At 40.6% G+C, this 20,461-nt stretch overlaps 1 protein-coding gene across 5 annotated transcripts in view; it reads left to right on the top strand.

Moving 5' to 3' along the window:
- The window catches only part of CACNB2 (calcium voltage-gated channel auxiliary subunit beta 2), a 133,510-nt gene that overhangs the window by 20,564 nt on the left and 92,485 nt on the right, over positions 1 to 20,461 (top strand). The window contains exon 1 of one of the 5 annotated variants that reach the window (XM_081882091.1): positions 11,474 to 11,610. The exons of 3 other annotated variants lie outside the window; for them this stretch is intronic. In XM_081882091.1, coding sequence (XP_081738217.1) covers positions 11,563 to 11,610 — 48 coding nt within the window. In that variant the 5' untranslated portion in view covers positions 11,474 to 11,562. Of the gene's footprint in view, positions 1 to 11,473; positions 11,611 to 20,461 lie in introns of those variants that run through there. One more of the 5 variants, XM_081882094.1, reaches the window with a different exon arrangement.

The following is a 20,461-nucleotide window of genomic DNA, read 5'->3' as shown; positions in this document are numbered from 1 at the left end:
ATCAGACAAATGGTATATCTTTGCAAGCTTGACTGGGGTCATGTACCACCTGTATATCATTTTCATAATATTTTCTTTCAAGGCATTATATGCCGTAAACTTCATACCGGTGGTCCATAACTTTTCCCAGTCAGCAAACATAATGTTATGCCCTATGTCCTGTGCCCATTTTATCATAGCTGTTTTAACCGTTTCATCCTGTGTATTCCATTTTAGCAGTAAGTTATACATTCTTGAAAGTGTCTTAGAGCTGGATTCTAACAGTTCTGTTTCTAACTTTGATTTTTCCACCTGGAATTCTATCTTTTTATCCAACTTAAAAACTTCTTTAATCTGAGCATAATGTAACCAATCTCGCACTTTATCTTTTATTTTCTCCATACTCTGCAGCTTCCAATTATCTCCATCTTTTTCTATTATTTCCCAATATTTCGGCCATTTGGCCTCCATATTGAGTCTTTTCGGGGCCTTAGCTTCCATTGGTGATAGCCACCTTGGGGTCTTGTTTTCCAATAAGTCTTTATATTTTATCCAGACATTGAACAATGCTTTTCTGACAACATGATTCTTAAAGGCCTTATGTATTTTAACCTTGTCGTACCACAAATATGCATGCCATCCAAAAGCATTGTTAAATCCTTCCAAATCTAAAACATCCGTGTTTTCAAGAAGCAGCCAGTCCTTCAACCAGCAGAAAGCTGCTGATTCGTAATACAGCTTTAAGTCTGGCAGGGCAAAGCCCCCTCTTTCTTTAGCATCAGTTAATATCTTAAACTTAATTCTGGGCTTTTTGCCCTGCCAGACAAATTTAGAAATATCTCTCTGCCACCTCTCAAAACACCCCATTTTGTCCACAATCTGTAGAGTTTGAAACAAAAACAACATTTTTGGCAATACATTCATCTTAATAGCAGCAATAATGCCAAACATTATTGTTAATTATTACAATAAGGATATGTGGGAACCTCCCTCAAATTGTGCCCACTATGTTGTCAGGTGCAGCACCAAGTGTGACTGGAGGAACAGCTAGCCTATAAAATAGGTAGTAAATCTGTGACTATACAGGGACTGATCTTAGGGGCAAGTTACATATTTTTGTTGGAAGATTAGCAATTTGAGATTTACGTTCTTTAAAAACTCTTCAGTGATGTCATCTTAACCTGGTGAATTTCTCAGTAAAATCTAGAACTTCCATCTTTTGTCACAGCTTTTCTTCGCCACAGTACTTAGAGTCCCATGCAGGCACAGGGATCTGCTGTATATCTTTCCTTCTCAAGGCAGATAGTAAGAATTCGTTCAGCATCGCTGCAATCTCATTTTCCTTCTCTAGTACACTTTCGACTCCCTTGTCATCCAAAGATTCAACCACTTGTCTCCTGCTACTAACATATTTGAAGAATGTATTTTGTTGGGCTTTTGCTTTTCTCAGTGTGCTCCTCAAAATCATTTTTGTGTGTGTCTTATTGTCCATTTGCATTTATTTTGCATTTTTTATTTATTTTGTTTGTGTTCCTTTTTGTTGTCATGTAAGGACAATACTTCCATTTTCTAAAGGAAGACTTACTGTCTCTAACAGCTTCATTTACTCTGCTTATTAACATTGTTGGCATCCTCTTGGCCTTGGTGATCCTTTTCCTGACCTATGGTATACTGTACGTTCTAGCTGAGCTTCCATTATTGTGGTTCTGAACAATTCCTAAGTACTTTTGCAGAAATGTGACCCTATTGCCTTTTCACTTCCTTGTCACTAATCTTCTCATGTTTTGAAAGTTTTGTCTTTTGAAGTCAAATGTAGTTGTTGTTTTTTATTGTTACTTGAATGTGTATTGAATTTGGCATGACATTAACATTCAGTAACAAATAAAAATGTGTAAGTTTAAATTAAAAGCACAGACTGGTTTGATATGGCACCAAAACTTATTTGATGGCAAGTGAATCTCAGCAGGGTCTTCTTTGGCTGAGATGCCACCACGGAAAGGCCTTTTCTTTACTTGCCATCAGTCTAACCTGCAAAAGTGGGTACATCCAGAGAAAGGCATGTGGGAAACATCCTAATAACCTATCAGATCTGTCAGATGCTGCTGCTGGTTGCTCGTGAGTAACCAGGCAGACCTCCAACCTGTCTTTTACAAGTTTTATCATGCAAACTACCGTATTTTTCGCTCTATAAGATGCACCAGACCACAAGATGCACCTAGTTTTTGGAGGAGGAAAACAAGAAAAAGAACAGCAAGAAGGATCGCTGCGCAGTGAAAGTAGCAATCCCTCTTGCTGTTCTGGCTTCTGGGATAGCTGCGCAGCTTGCATTCACTCCATTAGACACACACACATTTCCCCTTACTTTTGAGGAGGGAAAAAGTGAGTCTTATAGAGCAAAAAATACGGTATTTACAGTGCAGAACTACAAAGTCCATGTCCGTGTTAGTCCCTTGCAGAAACCGGGAGTGGCCCCTTCTGGCTTCTGCCCCAACATAAGAACTTCTGCACCCCAAGCCTCTGCCTCCCTTCCTTGCGTTTTACCCCTCTGCACAAGCTGGGCGACGGAAGAGGAGTCTGTCCCTCCTGGCCAGCCTGGCAAGATGAGGCACTGGGGCTCTCAGCAGCATCCTCGAGCCCTTTCCCCTCTCCTCCACTGGAGGTGTGGCTTTCCCCACTGCTGGAAAAGGAACTGCTACTCAGGATTTTCAGAGGCTCCCTGTATCCCAGCGGCCCCCCTCCCTCCCTCCCTGCCCTGTTCCGATGGCAGTCCCCTGACAAGATCTGAATTCGAACCTTGGGGATATTGGGTCACAAGCAGTAAACAGCTTAATAGGTAAAATTTTTAAAGATATTCTTGCAACACTGTTTCAGCGCCTAAACACCATACCTCACTCATCTGATCTTTTTCAGTTTTGATATATGTTATCACATGACAGGAGTGCAGTGTAGTTTGTTACATCACAGAAAATGAATAAATGCGCACAAATCTGTCATCAGAAATAAAGCGTGCAGAAAACAGCAGTAGGGTAAAAATCAGGAGAGACTGATTGTGGCAGGAAATTCAGCTCCACTTGCATGTCCTGTGAATGTGTTCTTTGACTAGCATGTTTTTTGCTGTTAAGGGGAATGTATTCTCCACCCTGCCTTAATCCGCTTCCCTTTTCTCTCAGCAGCCACGGCTTCTGTCACTTACTTGTGACAGAGAGTGCATTTGCATTGCTTCATTTATTACTGTTTAATATGTGATAGTACTTAATTATGTTAAGAAATAAGTAATAATGCTGAAGCAAAGCTGCAAAACTTTGAGAAGTTTTTATATACAAATAGTTTTAAAATGTGCAGAATTGCTCATTTTAGTTTCCCTGCCTATGATCCCATTTGATTACAGATGGTCGGAAAGACAGTTACTATAGAAACCAGGCCATTTTACTTCAGACTCTTCCTGTTGCTATGGCGTGCTGAGGGCTGTTATGTGAAAAGTGCCACTTATGGTAGCTAGTGTAATAGAGAATATTGATTTCGAGATAACTAATAATAGTACAGTATAAAACGACATCCTAGTTAGCCCAATGAACTAAAGATTGCTGGTCTGGGAAAAATTAGTAAAAGTTTGGTTTAGAGTAATTTCATTTGGAATTCTGCCTGTCTCTGACTAATGCTAATTTTCTATTTATCATTAAATAGGTTTTAGCAGTCAATGCCCTCTGTCCTGCTTAACATTTGTATGTGGTCATTTCTTTATCCCACCAAAATTATTTATCATTCTAAGGAAACAGGGAATGTATGGAGGAAGATGCTGACCTAAAAAGGAAATTTCCCAGCCCTCACAACTTTCAAGATAATAGACCCAGAAGGGCTTTCCAAGGGTTCATTTTAAGTCTGCAGCATTTAATAATTACAGCTGAAGTCTGCTGCCATCTCATGGCAAGAGGTTGAATAAAGATAATTTAACTAAATAAATTTAATGTTTACATGCTAGTTTCGTAAAGGATCAGAAATACTTATTCTTCCATTTCCTCCTTTTATTGTGAACTTTTCACACTTCTTTGTATTAGCTAACAGAGTCACAGGGTGTTATATTCATCCCACTTCTCTGAGGGGCAAAACTTACTGAGATTTGGTTTCCTTTGGAAACAGGTCAGAAATGAAGGAACAGCTTTTAAAGTACTCCACCAAACAGCCAAAGCCCTACTCCCACATCAGATTTATAAGAAGACAGGTGACGTCCTAAGGTGCTCACAGGGTCCAAACCTAGCTCTCCCTGTTTTTTGTCTCCATACTGAAGTTCTCTTCATAATAATAAAATTTTATTATTTATACCCCATCCATCTGGCAGGATTTCCCCAGCCACTCTGAGCGGCTTACAGCATATCTAAAAACATAAAACATCAAGCATTAAAAACCTCCCGATACAGGGGTGCCTTCAGATGTCTTCTAAAAGTTGTGCAATTATTTATCTCCTTGACATCCGAAGGGAGAGCATTCCACAGGGAGGGCACCACTGCCAAAAAGGCCCTCTGCCTGGTTCCCTGTAAATGCTTCTCGCAGTGAGGGTACCAGCAGAAGACCCTCAGAGGAGGAACTCAGTGTATGGGCTGAGCGATGGAGGTAGAGACACTCCTTCAGGTACACTGGGCTGAATAATAATAGTATCTTCACACACAGTCTCCTAGATAACATTATCTGAGATTAGGGGAAATAGTTATCATCCCTTCAGGTATTTTCTAGTTGTTCATGGTTCCTCCAGATGATCAGTTTATTGAGTTTATTGAAACTGAGCCTACAAACAGACCTCTTGGCTACCAGATCCAGGTGATTCTTTTCTTTTTGTGTTTTGATTTTTCACCACCGTCTGCCTTGTGTAATTCTCGCCTCCAGAAGATGAAGACTTCTGGAGAACTTAAAAGCTTGACACGTCTTTTGTGACTTTCAAGTTGGTTCTAAAAATGATATTAACCAACTGTGGATTTTAAAGTTAACTTTGTGGTTTTTGAGATGAAATTATATTGGTGATATTTTATTAGGTTTATAAGTAAGAGACTTCTTTTAGATTTCACCAAGTGATTTGAATAGTTGAGGAGGATTTCAGTCAGCAGGGAAGTCTAGAATATTTGTTTCTTTGTGTGTGTGCACAATAACAAACTTTTCAGAAATAAGATGTAGAGGTGTGTCAGTTCTGTGGTCAGCTTTGCCATCTAGTGGCCAAAACATAATTTCCATCCCATGGCCCATGAGCAAACTGTGAGAGTGCTGTATACTTTTCTCTTTTAGTATATGGATCTTAATATATAAATATTCCATATTAACTTTGACAGTAATTAGTAGTTTATTCTTTTTAAGAAGCAAATACTATTTTTATCTTAGCACTGTCTGTTGAAAGAGATGGTGCAGTATTGGTGGTCCAGTGAACCACTATGTTCCCCATAATGCTTCAGTTGAAATTTTGCTACCTTGTAGTATAGGGCAGTGGTTCCCAAAATACCCCCCCCCCGCAAAAAAAACCCTCAGTGAACCACTTGAAAATTGCTGAAAGTCTTGATTTATATTCAGATTAAACTTCTGAATTCCAGCCTTCCATTAACTTCACTACATTTAAAATAGGAGAATATTCATTTTAATGCATTGAAAATCTGCTACATGAGTACGTTCTTTAATATCTACATGGTATAGTATTTTCAGTGCAACACTAATAAAATCAATATAAAGTTTAAAATAAATGCTATTATTTCCAGAAAATAAAACACAAATAATCAGTAATATACATAACATCAGAAATTCAAATTACTTTCTGCTTAGACAAGTAAGGCAATGCACAACATATTTAAATTATAACTGATAAATTGTCACAAGAAATAAAGTCTTAAATGTTTATAAATTTATATTGACTCCTCAAACATCTTAAGAGGATAAGTCACCATCTTTGTCTCCACAAGTAACAGAGCTTTCAGTCCACACTGATCATCTGCGAGATCATAGAATGAAGTTGATGGTTGTGTAAAATTCAATGAGCTTGTTAGAAGCTGTGTTTTCTTCTCTTCTAGGCTTTTTAAGTTATGAACTACATATGTAAGCTTTCCTGCTCTGTCTACAGTAAGCCTATTCCTTTTTGCTGAATGAATAAGTCCATAAGTACTGAAGCTACGTTCTGTTGCAGCTGTCATTGGTGGCATATTTAAAATGTCCACAGCCACTCTGCTATGCTTTGAACCAAAGCATGTTCCCTTCCACCAAACCACTGCAAGCACTTTTTCAACTGACTTCAATACATATGACTTGCTAAAAAATATCTTCCTTAGCATGATATGCTGCCAGCTCTGCCAAAATATCTTGTGCATCATTTGGTGCACTTGCTGATATTTTGAGATTATTCATTACTTACACTGGCAATATCACAGCTTGACTTATTATTTACTAGATTTTTAAAATGTGGGTTTTAAAACTTATTCTTACATTAGAGTTTACAATTTGTGGAGAATATTCTCCACAGAATTTTCTAGCAGAGAATATTCTCCGGAGAATATTCTCACCTCACATCACTAGTTTTTATGCTGCCAACCACCTTGTGATCATTAGATGAAGGGTGGTATATTGAATGAATGAATGGTTTTTTCCCCTCTCTCTTTCTTCCACCCTTCCCACTCCCAGTTGCTCAGTGAAAAGCCTGATGCCAAAAGTGTTGGCTCAGTTAAGATTAAAGATATGTACTAACTCTACTCTATGCTGCCTACAGGAGCTTTTCTAAAGGTTCTCAGACAGTAGCCAAAAGAACAGGTAATAGCATCTGTGAAGAACCAAAGACGTAAAAAGGGGAAATGAATTTGATACACTATCAGCAAGTTTTCAAAGTGTTTATTTACGGCAGACACATTTTATCTGTAAGCCACTTTAAGTCTCTGTGAGAAAAGTGGGGCATAATAAAACACTGAACATATTGTAATTTCCTGCAGTATAAGCAAAAAACTTTATGCTGTGTCTGAACTTCCTGGAGCCCGACCAAGTGGGCAGGGGGGAGATGAATGAATTAAACATTTGCAGGAAATGAACCCAAGTACTTAGAGGCCATCTTCTTTCTGTTTGAGTTCCTCCATTATTAGTACACTGCTCTTCTCATTCACAATACAGAAGGCCATTAGAGAAGATAACTAGGCATTCAAAACTGTGGTGTCCTTAGTGTGCTGGCATTAAGCTATGTGAATACATTTCATCAGTTCCAGACAGTCATTTGATCAGCTGATTCAGTGTCTGGCTAGCAACAGTCCTGGGATGAGAATGAGCCAGCTCACATAGCTCACTTTTGTAATACTTTATATTTGGAGTTAGCTACTGACATTTTGAGTAACTTTTTAGGGGATTCTGTGATGCTCACCCTTGAAATCCATTTTTGAAGGGTAATAATTATTCATCTATGCATTATAGTCCTCAATAAATATGTTAACAATAATTCAGATTTTATAACATTAATGCTAATAAATATATTAAGTCCTATTTCCTGTTTTCAAACACACTTATATCAACAATGTTTTCCTGACAATTGAGTTGCAGATATAGTGCTACAGGGTTTTATTTTTCAGGTGAAAGAACTTGGGAAACGTTTATCTTTGTCACTTTTATTTGCTTCTATATATGTACTTTAAATCAAATCAAAGCATAGTGAAGGCAAGTACACTCCTACAAGTAGGAAGTGGATCCTGAGAGAGCTGCTTAATCAATCCCTCCAAGGCTAACTTCATGTAGAAAATCTCCCCCTCTCTCTGCTTCTAGCCATTTGACATTTCAAAAGTGCTGTTTCTTTTTCATATGCACATCCTTGCAAGGTACTTCTGAAAACAACCCCTTCCTGGCCACCTCTGCCAATGCATTGTCCTTTCAAGGGACCAACAGTTATTAAGAAACAGTAACTTTCTTTTGTCAAGAGCTCTTGCTACACTTTGAAACTTGTAAACATACATTGTTCCTCCTGTCAGAAAAAGCTTGAATGCCATGCTGAGATAGCTTAAAGAACAGTTGGACATGTTAAAAATTAAAAGCTCAGGCTCATGGTTAGATAGGTATGCACATTTTAAAAAGGTTTTTCACCATCACCAACAAATGTTTGCCCAAGCCAAAAATGGTCTCCAGTGAAGATTTTCAGTATTAGCAAGAAAAATACAATGTTTGATTCTTTACCCCTTGTCCTATACCCAGACATACACTTCTCTACATGATGATAACAGTCTCTTCACAGTCCCAGTTTATTTCTTATCAGTCTCAGAGTAATTCAAGGAACAAAAACTTGGCAGCCCAAAATTGTAAGGCAACCCAATCTCCTGCTACAGGGACAGGGGTATACCTAGGAGTTGCCAGGTTGGCCCTGACAAAGGGCCCAGGCCCAGGAGGACTTGGAGTGGCTAGGAGCCTACCTGTCCACCTGCCCATGTACACTGCACTCCCCAGGCCACTCCTCCACTGCTCTGGGTGGCTGAGCAGGACATGTAGGCTCCTCTCCTCTGGGCTTCTCAGCGAAGGAATCCAGTCACTGGCATGGGCCATCACAACAGCCCTGTGGGGGCTCCTCCACAGTCAGGTGAGTGCAAAGCAGGGCTCAGATGGAAGAAAAATGGAGAGAGTAGATGAGAGTTGCAGGAGGAGGTAAAGGGGAGGAAGGAGACAGAAGGGAAAACAGCAAACAGAGGGAGGAAGGGAGGCAGCAAGGCAAACATATGGACCGGCGGAATAATGGAGGAAGAGGAAAGGCAGAGTAGACCTGACCCAACCCAACCCAGGAGGAAGTTACTGGCGGAGCACGAAAGACAATGAAAAGCAAACCTATTGAGTTTCTGGTCCATGGTTTCTCCTGGCTTCTGAAGTGCTGATACAGCTCCTTGCCAAGGGCACAAGGGCGCCTAAGTATGCCTCTGCACAGGGATGCTATCAAAACACCCAGTTCCAAAACATCTTCACCACAAGTGCACATTTCCCTTCCGTTTCTGTGTGTTGGTGCTGAGTAGAATTCAATGAATATAGTGTTTCTTTCAAGGCAAATTTCCAGGGAGAGAAAATGAGTTCCCATTGAATTGTCTTCTCTGTGGGACATTGTGGAAAGGTCCCCTCTTTCTTCATTTTGCTGCTTCTGAACATGTTCTTGGACCAGTCTAACTCAGGTCTTTTCCAATCTGTAGATTTAAAGCCCATCACAATGCTTTATCTAAGGCAGGGGTGGATGACCTGTAGGTTGTCTACAACTCTCACCATCCCTGACAATTGTCCATGCAAGCTTGGACTGGTCAGAGTTGAGAGTACAACAACATCTGGAGATCCATAGGTTAGCCACGCCCAACATATTCTGCCTGACCAGCAGAAATGATCTCTTCAAGCCAGTTGTCAGTTTCCTTTCTGTCATCACCCCTGTCATTTACACAGGCTGTGATATCAAACTGATTTCCCAGTCTGTTTTGCACCCATAATTCACAGTTTCTATATTATTCTCAGTAGTGGAGCTTGAGGTTTTCAGGGTATACAATTGTGATGAAGAAACCACCTCCTTCCATTACTATAGGCCAGGTCTGGAGAACATGTGGCTCACCAGATATTGTTGGATCTACACTTCCGTTATATAGGACAACACCCATGATCCAACAATGCCAGTGGTTAGGTGATAGGAGTTGTAGCACAGCAGTATTTAGAGGGCCACAGGTTCCCCAGCTCTGATCGTCTCTTGCTTCAACTTTTCCTGTTGCTTTTCCTTCCCCTTCCCCTTACTGCTGGCCTGAATGGACAAAGTCTCTTGATTCTGTCAACTCCTCATTGTTCTCATGCAACTTCTCAATAACCAGTAATTATTCAGTGGGTGCTTGACAGCTAGGCTTCTGTACAGCTTTATCCCATATAGGAAACATGCCTCTTGTTTTTTCCAGAACAGCTTCCAAGCTCTGCTTCAGGATTGCTTTATAGGGTCCTCCTAAAACCTTGCTGTAAAGCCTCCCATTTCCTTACAAAGATTATCCTGTGAGTCTTCTGTTCATGGCTGGGCTGCTGCTTAAGGTGAAACAGGAAGTGCTGCCTCTGGCACTGGCCAAGAATATCCAGCAAGATCTTGCATGCTCCACAAGATGTCATTGGAAGTTGATGGCAGGGGCAGGTAGGGTGCCCATGGGGTCACCACCTCAAGGGCTTCCACCACTCGAGGCAGCTGCTGCACCCTCCCTCAAGGGGGGACCTGGCCTTGCTGCACAGGAGTGCAGTCCATTGCACATTTTAGGTCAGTTACAGCAGTTCAGTTTTTCCTTTACTGAAGCACTATCCCACTCCTAACTAAAGTAATATCTTCCCATGAACATGAAGAAATCATTTGGGCACGTCTGCACTACAGGCCTTAATTTCCTTTGGATGTGGCAGTGCAGGACCGGGGTAAAGTGTTTTTATAAACTTTTTGTGTGTGTGTATATATCATAATGGACGTGAATGCACTCCTATAAGTGGATCCTTAGAAATACTTATGCTTCCCTCCCTCCCCCAAGTATGTATCCCCATTTAGCTAACTTCAGCTATACTTCTCACCCTTCTCTGCCTCTGTAAATTCAGAGCTGTCACCCCCTTTGCAGGGCATCTGCCTCCCCAAATTTCTCATAAAAGGGACCATCTTCATTCTTTGATGAAGCTTAGCATTGCTTTGTCAAAGGTGCTGGCTAATCACAGTGATGCAACTCACAGCAATAAAAATAAATAAATTATAAACATTGCAAAAGGTTACCACCAGAGAAAAATACTTATCTCCAGTACTGTTCTTGGTTGTTTTCAAGGTGCATCATAACTAAATTTGTGCTTACCTTTTACTGTTATTGAAAATATTATGTCAGTTTCAACAGGAAGAAAACACTGTGCAACTGCAGCTTCTAAGCCAGTCAGGTATTGTAGCCAGTAAAAAAAATCTCTGCTTGAAATTCATGTGAAACACGTACTGCAAGACAAAGCTTCTGACAATTTGTGCAGTGGTTCTGTAGTCCAAAGAATCCAGAGAGAATTAAAGTCTAGACTCAGTCATTTTTCAAGCTTGGAGGTGGGGAATAAACAACAGATCAGATATGTCCATTGTGGACCAGAGGAAGCATTGAATCAAGGATGCTCTTGCTAGTTTGTGTATTGGGAAGAAGCCTGTAATAACAGCAGCAGCAGCAGCCACGGCAGCATGAAGAAATCAAACACAAGAAGGGTATTTCACTAGTCACAGAAATAAGATTCTTCTATTTGAGATTATTTTTTAAGTTCAGAACAGGTAATATAAAATCTTCAAGTAGGAAATAATTCATCTCAGTAGAGATGCATTATAGTAGCATAGGGATGAGAACACAGACATTTGGTAATTATATATTCAGCTGAAACAGAAGGGATTGATTTACTTAAAGGAAACACACACACACACACACACACAATTTCATCAGTCGCAAGGGCACTTTTAACAACATTGCTTGGCTGAATGATTTTTCTACCTATTCTCTTTTTCTGGGGCTGGAGAGTAAAGAGGAATGGACAGTGTCTCAGAGGAAATGACAAGACAGTCTGAAGCTTGGTGAGACCATATACTGAGTGTTTTCTGCTGTCCTCTTCATGCAGTGCTGTGGGTTGGCACACCGGCGTCGAGTACGGGTTTCGTATGTAAGTTTCTGATTGTTTTAGAATGGTGATGATTGTGGAGGTGAACATAGTATATTTGATAGTGCAGTTTACTTTATGCAGATGCTTTATGAGATGTTTGTTGGATGAAAGACTAATGAGCAATGGCTTTCTTGCACAGAGCTTAAGAACAGTTCTAACAGGTATTTTTAAAAAATGAAAGAAAGAAAGAAAGAAAGAAAGAAAGAAAGAAAGAAAGAAAGAAAGAAAGAAAACAAAGCAGTAATTCATAAGGAGCAACACAGAAAAAATACTGGAAGCAACTTGTAGCAAATAACTGACCTTTCTGAGATATTCTATTGACAAAAATGATAGACTTAAAAAAAATACATTTGTATGGCAGTTAGGGGTGTATTTGGTCCAAGTATGTAACAAATATATTAAATTTATTTACAAGCCTAAGTGTCAACTATAGACATGTATAGCAGCTACCACCAGCTGCTTAGTGTGGGAAATTCTTCCTTTTTTTATTTTACCTCAATGTAAACATCAGCATGGTGGCAAAAGTATGGCATAAATGTTAATCAGTTTCTGGTGTTTTCTAGAGCATAGTATATAAGTCCTGATTGTTTTTCCATACCTGTATTGCAAAAAAGCTGTTTGAATGTTAGCTCTTGCTGTGAAATTTAGGAATAAAACTGATATATTAGAAGAAATAGAAGGACTGAATGTTAATTGAAATGTGCTGGAGATGCACTTACCTGATGTAATAAGTCTCCTAAGTTTTATGCTTTATGCTTTAGCAGTTCTTTTCTGGTTTACTGTGCAGATGTTACAGGAAGCAGAAGGCTTATACGATGTGGCCAAGCTTATAGAGTTGAATTGCTTAAAGTAGCAATTGGCCTATAATGGTTGGGGAGGGGGGTGTATTTTTGTGATGCAGTGTGTTTCTCTGTGACATACAGTGGATGTGTGTGTTTTTTCTATTTTGATTTAATATTGTATGGCAAACAAAACCCAAGATAGCTAAGAAGGGTTTTCTGTAGCTTCTTTTAATTTCATTTTCACTTCTCATCTTCTTGGTGATGCAACAGTTGACATAACGAATTGCTTTACTAATGGAATAGCACACTCTGCAATCCTATAATGTTGGCACTCTGTCTCCTTTAGAATATGAGTAAGCAACAGAAAATATATGATACAGTTGGAACACAAGAGTCATACTACTGGGTAAAAATAAGTCAATAATTTTGATGTATACAAGGCAAATATTGTGGCATCAACTTTCATTTATTAGTAGCAAATGTCAGGCCCACATATATTTATGAACAATCTAAAACAACACAGGCATACTTGAGAATAAGAAATTCATTGCTTTAATAACTATGTGTTCTACTAATTAAGTTTTAGTTTTGTAGCATTTAATGTTGAACCCATAATTGTTAGTTTCTCATGGAAGCTGTTTCTGGGGATCTATCAAGCAAGACATAGGTCAATATTTAGGCAGCTGGCTGAAACTGAGATGCTTATCTCATAGGAAACAGATTTCAGAATTTCACCAAAAGTTGCATTCCACACACTGTTTCAGAGCCAAATAGGATCAGACTTGATGTTGGCAATGGGAAAGTCTAAGGATGAGTTGAGATAGCAGCCCTTATGGGCACTGATAACCACCTGTGTTGCAGTCTTGGAATTTATCCTAAGCCAGGCACTTGCAAAGAGTCATCTCATCAAGCACTATGAAGCTTTCATTTCTCAAGTTCCTACCTAAATCTGAGTTTCATGTTTCTCAGTTGTATATTCATCATAATTGGTGCCTAAGTCAAGATAATTTTTCATGTGTTTTGAATTTATTTCATAAATCTTACTCCATTACCTCCCCTCCCCAAAAAAGAATACTAGAAAAAGAATGTACTAGCCAGCTTGTATATTCTCTGTAGGCCTGCCATATATTTGGTGAATAAGAAAATGTCACAACTTTTTTTGGGTTAGGATCCTAGGGAACAAGTAGACTCCAGAGCACTCATATTTTGAATGATGAGATCATGATGAGTTAAGGTGAGTCAGTAAGTCCAGCCTTACATAATATGAGAGGGGACATCCAGAGGTGAGGTGCTGAGAAGATGAACCCTGGAACATTCCTTTAGGTCAGGTTCCTCTGAGTCAGACATTGCCTCATCAGCATGTTGATGCCTACTGATGTCTTATAAAAATTAGCTTACCTGATCGTTCAGCCCAGACACAGAGGTCCAGTTCCAAGGACCTTCTGGTGGTTCCCTCATTGCAAGAAGTGAGGTTACAGGGAACCAGGCTGAGGGCCTTCTTGGTAGTGGCATCAACCCTGTGGAATGACTTTCTCCGAGATGTCAAAGAGATAAAGAATTGTAGAACTTTCCATAGACATCTGAAGGCAGCCCTGTATAGGAAAACTTTTAATGTCTGGTGTTTCGTTGTGTTTTTTGTATTCTGTTGGAAGCTACTCAGAATGGCTCCGGCAGCCCAGTCAGATGGGCAGGGTACAAGTAATAAATAAGTATTAGTATTAGTATTATTACCTCCTGCTGATTCTTTCCCTTCTCAAGATATCTGGTTTTTAAAGCAGTGTTGCCCTGTCCTGGAGCTGCTTGCTCTTACAATAGAGAGGATGAAGGCTCCCAAGGAGGGGTGTTTTGGTGCCAGAGTTGTTGGGCAAGATCATATCCTCTGGTCTGGAGTGTCTAGGAATTTTGGGGTATGTGGGTGGGTGCTGGCTTCCCAGGCCCTGACTCATATTCTGCCAAGACTCCTCTAAACTGGGCTGATTGTTGCTTAAGTACTTAAAGGAACGGTTTTCCCCCTAGTGTGCACCCAGAAGCCTTTCAGATTGCAACATTTGTTTAGAGAGTGCTCCCCACATAAGCGGGCAGTTGCGTGTAATGAAGAAGGTATCTTTGGCTATGTTTGAAGCAAGAGAAAGAACATGCAAGTAGTTGGTCCTCTGTGTAGGGAAGAAGGAGAAAAGCTACTGGATACCAGAGAGAAAGCAGAACTGCTCAACACCTATTTTGTCTCTGTCTTCATTGAAAAGGAAAACAGTGCCTAACCTGGTAATAATAGAATAAACAATGCAAGGAGGGAGCCACAGCCCAAGATAGGAGAAGAGGTGGTAAGGGAATACTTATCTACTTTAAATGAATTCAGATCTCCAGGGCCTGCTGAGCTTGTAGATGTAATCTCAGAGTGTCTATCTACTTGTTGAGAATTCATGGAGAACAGGTGAGGTCTCTGCAGACTGGAGGTGGGCAAATGTTGTCCCCATCTTCAAAAGGGGGGAAAAAGAAGGGTTTTAGTACACCACAAGCTTAACATGAGTCAACAGTGTGATGAAGCAGCAAAAAAAGCTAATGCTGCTCTAGGCTACATCAACAGTCTAGTCAAAGTACCCCTCTATTCTGCCTCGGAACAGACCGCACCTGGAGTACTGAGTTCCTCCTGGAAAGAAGAAGATTGAGAGGAGATATGAAAGCCATCTTCAAATATCTAAAGTGTTGTCACATGGAAGATGGAACAAGCTTGTTTTCTCCTGCTTCGGAAGGTAGGACCTTAACCAATGGCTTCAAGTTACGAGAGAGGAGATTCTGACTAAGCATCATGAAAAACTTTTTGACAGGAAGAGATGTTTGACAGTGGAATGCACATCCTCAAAAGATGGTGGACTCTTCTTCCTTGGAGGTTTTAAAGCAGAAATTGGATGGCCATCTGTCATGGATGCTTTTCTTGAGATTCTTACATTGCAGTGGGTTGGACTGAATCTCGGGTTCTCTTCTAACTTTGTTGTTGTTTAGTCGTGTCCGACTCTTCGTGACCCCATGGACCAGAGCACGCCAGGCACTTCTGTCTGCCTCGCGCAGTTTGGTCAGACTCATGTTTGTAGCTTCCAGAACACTGTCTAACCATCTCATCCTCTGTCGTCCCCTTCTTCTTGTGCCCTCAATCTTTCCCAGCATCAGGGTTTTTTCCAGGGAGTCTTCTCTTCTCATGAGGTGGCCAAAGTATTGGAGGCTCAGCTTCAGTATCTGTCCTTCCAGTGAGCACTCAGGGCTGATTTCCTTAAGAATGGATAGGTTTGATCTTCTTGCAGTCCATCCCCCTATGTGTCTCCTGATGGATGCTCCAGAGGTCAGCAAACAGTTTCTGTTCCAGAGACATGTTGAAAACCAGTCTGAAAGAGATCAACGATTAGTTTCATCCAAGAAAATTTCTAACTAGATTGCCATAACAAGTCAGTGTCCTAGGAATGGAATGTTAGAAATGAGGCGGTGGTTATTTAAATCATATGGTTGTGTAGCTATTTTTTAAAGAAAAGATTACACTAAGGTTTCCTTTAGAAAAAGACCTGCTTTCAAAGAGGCATTAATATTCTATTGTCCAGCTAGATAACCCTGACCTGACCTTTTTAAACCTGAAGGGTATTCATAGAAACCTGAGTTGAGGGTACATGATAGAAGCTCCCAAGTTGTTGTACACGGGAGTCCAGATTGGAACGGATACAAATGTTTTTGTCACCAAAGTGTTTCAGAAATTGATTGTAACAAGTTTCTGAATACTCCTCTCTCTCTCTCTCTCTCTCTCTCTCTCTCTGGACTCAGCTGTAAAAGGCCCCTCAATACTGCAAACAACTGCTGGCTGATGCAAAAGTGGTAGAAAAGTTAGGATTCTTCCTGGTGCTATATGTCCTGAGATGCATCAGACAAGGAGACATTGGTACAGATGTTGAGAGTCTCTCAGGATCACCATTCTGGGGAGTAAATGGTATGCAATAAATCTTTATCTTGCCCCAGACACGCATCACCAAGTATATACACTTGACGGAGTACCAGGTGGACAGAAAGTGAGACGGAATCCTGATAGGAATTGCCCCCTTTCTATCATATTTTACAAACTACTATAACATTATTTAGAAACCCAGATCAAGTTTAATGTCTGCTTTTTTGGAGGCTTGAAAAAGATACTGGGTTATATATTGAATGAAGGTGAGTCGTATCAGCCTTAATCCAATTTTGGACTGGAGATATTCAAGGAAACTCAAGGGTACTGGCAACTATGAAATTGATGATACACAATTCTTTCTTCTGACTCAGTGTTAAAACAGTGCTCCATTGTGCCTTGATCATCTGGGTATATGGCACTCCTTGTACTATTACATTAAGATGTTGTGCTTGCCAAAATACTACTTTGGTGATTATATTCTTTCTGTGTATTTTGTATTGTTCTTTTTTACTTCTGTGAATTTGATGAGTTGAATTCCTTATGTAAACCCAGCTAAACTGAGTTGTAGAGTCGAACGCACAGCTTTCCTGTATGCAAGTTACTTCTGCCTATGTTTTTATGTCCCATAATAGTCTAGTATCATTGTTCAAAGCTGGGTAATTGATTTGTGTTCTGATTGTTAATGTATAAGGTTGCAATTAAAGGACATATGTGCATAATCAAAAACTAGAAGAGAAAGCAAATATAAACTTATTGTCACAATCCATAGACTCTTTAAAAGCCCACTGCCCACTGGACAATATGAATACAAATAGGGATGAGAAATATAACACCTCAATACTAAGGATTCCTCCCACCCCCACCCTAAAAAGTAAGGCTGCAAAAGTAAACCACAGAGCCTAGGACTTGCCGATCAGAAGGTCGGCGGTTCGAATCCCCACGACGGGGTGAGCTCCCGTTGCTCGGTCCCTGCTCCTGACAACCTAGCAGTTCGAAAGCACATCAAAGTGCAAGTAGATAAATAGGTACTGCTCCGGCGGGAAGGTAAACGGCGTTTCTGTCCGCTGCTCTGGTTTGCTGGAAGCGGCTTAGTCATGCTGGCCACATGACCCAGAAGCTGTATGCCGGCTCCCTCGGCCAATACAGCGAGATGAGTGCCGCAACCCCAGAGTCAGCCACGACTGGACCTAATGGTCAGGTGTCCCTTTACCTTTACCTTTTTATTTATGGGTAAGCATGCAGAAAATTTAACTGCTGGAAGCAAAAGCTAACAAATATTGAGTTCATTTGGATATTATAAAGAGACTCTAGGGCACTTTTCAAACAAAACCATTATCTTAATTTAATACTTTTTTCATATTGATGAAACTGTATAATTTAAGCAGCACTAAGAAAACTGGTATTGATTTTTACCAGTAGAAGAGTATGAAAGCTGTTCAAAATGCCACATTGAGAATTCCACATTGGACAAGGAACCCACAATGAATGTATCTGGATAATATAAATATAGTCCAAACTTTTCATAATAGCACACTGAGCAAATGTGTGAATGATAAGTCATAAAATGCAACCAGCAATCATGTATTCTGGCCTGCCCCGGTGGATTTTCTTATATGAGTAATGATCTAGTATCTGTATTCAGTTTTGTGGTTCAGAAGTTGTGTAGGCCTGTTCCTTCTTTGCTTGGTTAACACATTATCACATAAACTCAAATCCTGAGAGAATTTCCCCCATCAAAAGATTCTGGTTTAAATTCAACATCTTTCCATGATGCAAGTTCCATCTGCACCAGCAAAAGGTGCACAGGAAGTTTTGTATATATGGGAGAATTTTAAAAAGCAAGTGGTCCTCATTGACCTGGTGCGAAAAGATATTGTCATCCAGAGGAGCTCTGGCAGCCTAGATAAAACACTATACCCCCCCCTTTCCTGGAGTAAGGCCCACTGAACTCAATGTGGCTTTCTTCTGAGTAGACAGTTATTTACTAGATGCAAGTGAGCAGCACCAGAAAACCCTGCTCGACTAGGCGCTGGGTCAGATTTCACCCTGCACCTAGCAGAGCCGGGCCGACACTGCAATATCCAAAGGCCCTGATCCACTAGGTGCTGGGGTGTATTGCACTCTGCACCTTGCAAAGTCAGGCCTAGGCTGCCACCGGGCCCAGCACTGGAGGCAGCAACAAGCAGCTCTGGCTCGCCCAGCACTACCCATTGCCACCCCATTACTGCACTTACCTGACCTAAGAATTCTGGATTGTGGGCTCTACTGTTCAAAACAGGAGCAATTGCCCTCTTCCACTGGAAACAAACCAGGACTGCTCCAAGAAAACATACATGGCAAAAAGGAGCGCTAGGCCCTGGTGGGCTGCCCCCTTACCCGCTTGTGATTGATGAAGTGGATAGCCAGCCAATCAGGATTTTTTTTAAAAAAAATGATTTCCCCCCTTCACTTCTCACTTCCCTCTATGGACCCTAGCCTCATGCTGTGGCCCCCCACTTACACAATTTTTACCTGTGCCCCCTCTGGAATATCCTAGACCCCACCGGGGGGCCATATGGCCCCCAGATGGGAAACACTTAACTATGCCATCTTTAGTCTTCTAATGAAGAATAACCATTGTATGAGATTTCTGCATCATTATGAATTGAAGAAATAAGAATTACTGTCCTTCATTTTTTTAGTACAGGACTTAAAAGTGTCTTAATCTTTTCTGAAAACAAAAAGTGCTGACACTTCTGGATTATGAGGAAGGAAGTTTGAGAGAATTTCTGGTTTGTTTGTTTGTTTGTTTCAATGTGGGTAAATAATACTCCAAGGAGAGCAGGCAGTACATCTGTGGATGAGTACTCAAGGGATTTACAGTGATGTATTAGAATTCTGACTAGAACATTTCTCATCCAGATCCCAATGGCCTGTTCATTGGAGGATTTTTAATCATCATCAAACCTTTATTGGCATCACATACAAACATTCAGAATAAATAGGCCAGTGCGATCTCGTCACCATTTCAACAGTACAGTAACTTGTCAAAGGGAAGAAGAGGCAAGCAATCTATTTCATCTCTGTGGTCTCCAGCAAGGGCAGGATCCTGTAGCATACTTTGGCAACAAAAAAAATCAAACAGAGGAACTTAGCTACTGTCTTGGTGAGCTCCTGGTCTCTCCCCTGTAATAAGAAGCATATAACCTCTGTCTCTGGTTTCCATGTTGGAATACATAGGTGGTCTAGAAATTGTTGGCGGAGATCATCATACATTTTACATTTAAGGACCATGTGAGCTAGAGTTTCCACCAGGTGGGCATTGCATGGGCAGATCCTATCTCCTTTTGCCATACCCGCAAACCTACCCCAAAGAAGGTTAGAAGGATTAGAATTGAACCTAGCCAGCGAAAAAGCCCTTCTTTCTTGCAGGTTAAACAAAAATAGTAAATAATTAAGGTTAAATTGCTGTGCCCAAGAGAGTCGAAAATAAAGAGGGGAACATGTTTTTTCCACAGCTGAGATTAGTTCCTGGCGATCTATGTCAGAAGAATAACTGCAGTGGTTTTCTTGTAAGAGCTTCCTTATGGAGTAGCTAAGAAAAATATTCACTTAACCCCGCTTAGTGTCTTATGGTCAGTTGCTCTGACAACTGCAGACTTGGCAAATCACGTACAAATTGGCCCAGGAACTCTTCTGCTGAGCACAAGTTTGAGCTGTCAGTCACAGCACAGGTCTCCTGCTGACCTATTCCCTCTCCATCCTGGCATCTTCCTTAAGCTTCGGTTTGCTCTTGCAAAACTGTCTCTTCTTCCTCCCCCAAAGCCCTGGGACTGGACAGTGCTGCTAAAATCATTCCCTTTGATTACAAGCTGGAGCTGTCAGTCTTCCTCCCCACTCCCGGAGTTTTTTTGTGTATATTTTCTTACATATATAAATATATATTTTCTTCAATAACACCTTATGTTATGGAACCCGAGTCACTGGTTTCCCTTAACCTAGATACTAAAGTTTGGATTTTGCAAAGCTTTTTCCTCACCTTCCACCCACCACATCCTGATATTGACAGTAAAACGTAAACACATAGTTTTTCACAGATACTTGTCCTCAACTTTTTAGAATGTCTGAATTGCTGAGTCACGTGAAGTTATTCAAGGGTCTCAGC

The sequence above is a fragment of the Podarcis erhardii genome (assembly GCF_964252035.2).
Source record: "Podarcis erhardii genome assembly, chromosome: 12".
NCBI lineage: Eukaryota > Metazoa > Chordata > Lepidosauria > Squamata > Lacertidae > Podarcis > Podarcis erhardii.
The sequence above is the reverse complement of the archived record's forward strand: the minus strand, read 5'-3'. Positions and strand labels throughout refer to the sequence as shown.